General features: G+C 48.9%; 1 protein-coding gene across 1 annotated transcript; it reads right to left on the bottom strand.

The window, feature by feature from the left end:
* Nucleotides 1–914: 914 nt before the first annotated feature.
* ZWINT (ZW10 interacting kinetochore protein) lies at nucleotides 915–4153 on the bottom strand. The gene is made up of 8 exons (XM_069460717.1): nucleotides 4113–4153; nucleotides 3152–3242; nucleotides 2863–2986; nucleotides 2529–2695; nucleotides 2314–2370; nucleotides 1641–1783; nucleotides 1359–1560; nucleotides 915–976 (listed from the first exon to the last, which is right to left on the bottom strand). Exons 1-8 carry the CDS (start codon nucleotides 4151–4153, stop codon nucleotides 932–934), a joined length of 870 nt encoding a protein of 289 aa, XP_069316818.1. The 3' UTR covers nucleotides 915–931.
* Nucleotides 4154–4360: the final 207 nt, after the last annotated feature.

Genomic DNA, 4360 nt, shown 5'->3' with positions numbered 1-4360 from the left:
TGATGTGTATAAAAGAACACATCAATGCTATATGGCTTCCCTCATCAAACTGCAAAGTTTTACGCAGATGACCAAATTAGAATAAACTTAGCTTATCCTCCCACAGATATATAGAAGACCAAATTATTTTTCAAAGAAACTCATGAATCATTATAACAGAAAATAGAAAATGCTATGAATTGGATAATTGTGAAAATACTTAGAGGAAGTCAGAAGATACTTACAGCCTTAATTGTTTGAGAAAACAAATAAAGATCCAAATACATGAGTTTATCATCTGATAAAAATGAGAGTTTACAAAGAAAGTACACTTTCTCCACCCAAAAAGAGAAGGGAGGAAATGATTGAGATATCACTAGAAGTCAATGAAACAAAACATACAAAAGTGGATCACAAAAGCCACATCTTTGAATCTTTGAAAAGATGAACAATGAACAAATATCTGAAAAGAGTGACCAAGGAAAGTATTAGATAAGGTATAAAAATGTATCAGGAATGTAACATTAAGCCATGTATCCTACAACAAGGTCAGAGAAGCTCACTGTTATAGCCCTGGTTCACAGCAAGGGGCCTAGCACAAAGAAAGGACTCAAACATTTGGATTCATGAATACAATTTGGGTCAGTGAATAAAATTATCTTCCCACATATAACCATCTGCATAAAGCATTCTCCTCCTCCTTGAGTTAAGCTCAGTACGTCTGCATCATACAGTGACACAACCTGAAGCCCCACAGAGGGACCCTTCCCATCTGTGTACCCACTGTTCACACCAGTACTAGGCTCCTGTCATGCTACTGTCCTTTGAATGTCTGTAGTTCTTCCCACCAAAATATGATGATGAACAAATTGGCAACTGAGAGATCCCGCACTTTTAATCCAGATGCCAGAGCTTGCCCCTACCTGGGTGATGGTCAGAAATCAGGCTGTACTCAGAGGTTCACAGTCCATCCTGCAATGAGGGTGGGACGAGGAGACTGGGAAAGAGCAAGAGAGGGGTTAGGTCTGGGTGGGCTGGACACTGGAATGAGGTGTTAAGTTTCAACTGTAACATAAGCTCTTTCCTCCCTCCTACCTCCCATCTGCTCAATGGGCAGCAGAGCTCAGATATAGAGACAGGTAGCCTAGAGGCCCTCTCTCCTTCTACATTTCTGTACAAAGACACCAAAGTCGAAGTTGGGGTCTGACCTACTCTAGGATCCTTTCCCATGCTCAGGGAGCCATGGGAAGCTCGCATCTCCAGCAGGTTGTGGGCTGGCAGCCTTGGAGAAATATGATATATAATATTGACAGAGAGTAAGGTCAATTTCCTAGTCTCTCTCTTTACCTGCCTGCCCATCTATCTCATCTCTCATTCACCTTAAAGGACACACCACCGTCTTTCTCCATGGTGTCTCCAGTGTTCTGCTCCTGGGGCTGAGTCAGCTGCTGGGGCTTATCCTCAGGGAGATCAAAGTGGAGGGGCAGCTCCTGTGGCATCTCTGCCTCTGCCTCAGTCTCAGCCTCAGGTAACAGCAGCTTACCCTGCAGGGTATACAGCAGCTGGAGGAAGGTCTGGTACCTGGAAGGAGGAGGTAGGTGTGAAGGGAGGGAATCTCAGCTAAACCATTCTGGGTATGCAGTCCATGCTCTCAGCCTCACCTCTGCAGCTTATCCTGTTCCCATCCTGCCTGCTGCTTCAGGGTTCCAACTTCCTGACATAGCTGCTCAAGCTCCTGCTGAGTTTCTGTCTGACGCTTCCTCACCTCTGCAGAAACCTCCACCAGATGCTGCAGACATTTCTCCTGCCAGGAATGAGGGTACAGACATGGTATATCAGATGCTGAGGTTTAGAGCCATCCCCCACTATGCCTCCAGCCTAGAGCTAGCCTGGGGCTCAGGTTCACTGATGAAAGAGGGACCCTATTCACTTCAGGCAGAAGCAGGGGCCTATAGAAATAGAAAAGGAAGGATCAGAATGAGCTGTTTTAGGGTGAGGCATTCTCAGGAAATGGGCACAAAGATGATGATAAAACTTCTTTTGCTTGCTATGTGCCAGGCATTATTTTAAGCACTTGCTGTAAAGATTATTTAATTAACAACTCTATAGGGTAGGTGCTATTATTGCCCCCATTTCATACATGAAGAAACAAAGAAAGTTAGGTGACCTGTTTCAGGTCACACAATGATAAATGGTGATGCTGGATTCAAGCCCATGTTGGTATTTATAATGCCTCAAAGAAAGAAAAAAAATGAAGGTTTTCTAGACAGAGGAGACAGCCCATGTAATGGCATGGTGGTGGGAAGAGATAACCTCCTAGGGGAATAAACCTACCTGTTGCAGCTGCCACTGCTTCTGGGCTGCTCTGAGTTTCTCCATGGCTATTTGCTTCTGCAGATAGCAAAGAAGGAGGACAGGAAGAAGAGAAATGCATTTTTTTCTGGTTGAATTTGGGGAGATGGCAAATGAGCTCAATCCAGTTGGCTCATTCTTTCCCTCTTCCTGTCTGCCTGCCCTTCCCTCCCCCCATTCAATGCCCCTGGGTGCACCTTGGCCTGGAGCTGCTCAAAAGTCTCCTGGAGCTGCATCTGCTTCCTGTGGATGTCTTCCTCTTGGGTCAGGGCCTGGGTCAAGGCACTTCTGATGGCCTCCACGTGCTCCCGGTATGTGGCCTTCAGCTCTTTCCATTGTTCCTTGGCTGCAATTGCCTTCTGCCCTAAGACGAGCCACCAGCAATGCGGGCATAAGTGAGGCTGGCCTGCCAGCCTGCCTCCCTGAAATGCTGGGCCTCAGTCTTCCCATGAGCCAAACACGGAACTAACTGACATCCTCCTAACTTTCCCACTTAGGCCAGCCCCTCCCCCGAATCCCCTGCCTACTCACGGCTCAAGTCTTCAGAAGCTAACGGGTCCAGACCCTGGGCAATATCCTCCTGAGCCAGAAAGTTCTGCAGGAAGTCTACTACCTGAAGCTGGCTGCAGAGCAGCCTGTCTTTCTTCTGTGAGTCCTGTTCAGAGGAAGGATAAAAGCAGGAAACATTTTACCTCCCTGTACTACCGGTCAACAAGATTGCTTTCCAGTCTGTTCTCTATCAACGCTGCTCAGTATCTCAAGAAGAGGAACCAGGACCAGCCCCTGCCTTCTGAAAGGCTGGCTCCCATCTTGTACACACCATCACAAACTCAGCCAGGATCTGGGCTGGCAGTTCAGACTCTTCCTGCAGGCCTCTAGGCTCCAGGATGCCTGCCACCTCAGCCAGGACCCTGGAGGGGCAAGAAAACAGAGGAAATTGCAGTCTTCTGCAGTACTAGTTCTTGAAGATGGGTGTAAAAGCACACAGATATGAATGAGTTTACCAGCACTGAGAGTCTTGCCCTCACTAGGGGCTACACAAGGGCCTGAAGGACCTACATCCTCAGACCAAGAATGGTGTGTGCGTGGAGGACATACGATGATAATAAGTGCCAAAAGGAAAAAATGAGCAAGTCTAGAGAATAAGGAGTGTAGGGTAGGGGCTGAAATTTTAAACAGGGAGTGCCTACCCGAATAGAAACCATTTCAGTAAAGACCTGAAGACAGCGAGATAAGCAGGAAAAGGGATGAATAAGGACAAAGCTCTGATGGCTCTTGGGAGATTGGTAGATGGGACTAATCTTGGGGCAGGGTCTCAGAAAAGCTGAGGAAGGACTCAGGACAGAGCGCAAGATGCCTTGTGCTAGGGTCCGAAGGTTTTTCCTCATTAGGGACTGGAGCAGTCCACTAGGGAGCAAGAATGGGGATAAAACAGATCGGGAAAGTATTATGTTAGGCCCTTTCAGGCCGTCGGTCTCCTGGGGGAAGGAAACGCATGAAGGGATGTGGAGGGTAGAGGGGGATGGGACCGTCTCCTAGAGCACAGTCCCGGGGAGTGTGTGAATGTGGGGAGCGGAGAACAGTTCCTCAAAGGCCATACTCCCACAGTGGGGCAACAGTCACCTCGGAAACCTAACACTGGGGACTGGGGTCAGGATCCCTTCAGGGTGGGGTTGAATCTCAACAGCTGTACAGGTTCGAGAGGACCAAGCATCGTCTGTGGGGTCCCGCAAAGTCCGCCCCGTCTCGCTTCCAGCTGCTACTTGGCCGCAAACACTTACTCCAGGGCTCCAGCCTTTGCCGCAGTCTCCGTCGCCTCCATCCTTCCGGACGCCGAGTTCAGCTAGCTTTACCTCAAAGTGCTTTGGATTCACCGCGGACTGCCCGCCGGGGCAGGCGATTGGCTGCTGGGTCAGTGGGCGGGAATCAAGAATCTTCTTGCGTTCTAATTGGCAGGCGCGGGATTTGCGTCTGGGCGCGCGCCGGCATGCGCGTGCGCAGTTGTGGCTGGGCGCGCACGGGTTCTGCG

This window comes from Eulemur rufifrons, chromosome 28 (assembly GCF_041146395.1).
Source record: "Eulemur rufifrons isolate Redbay chromosome 28, OSU_ERuf_1, whole genome shotgun sequence".
Classification (NCBI taxonomy): Eukaryota; Metazoa; Chordata; class Mammalia; order Primates; family Lemuridae; genus Eulemur; species Eulemur rufifrons.
Note: the sequence above shows the minus strand (reverse complement) of the source record. Positions and strands in the feature narration are given on the sequence as shown.

Excerpts from the sequence above, each read along its gene's own strand:
- ZWINT (XM_069460717.1), bottom strand. The coding sequence starts at position 4,153 with ATGGAGGCGACGGAGACTGCGGCAAAGGCTGGAGCCCTGGA. Across the intron at positions 3,243-4,112 it reads GCAAAGGCTGGAGCCCTGGA|GGTCCTGGCTGAGGTGGCAG; the intron begins GTAAGTGTTTGC and ends TTGCCCCTCCAG. Across the intron at positions 2,371-2,528 it reads TTGAGCAGCTCCAGGCCAAG|AAGCAAATAGCCATGGAGAA; the intron begins GTGCACCCAGGG and ends TGCTATCTGCAG.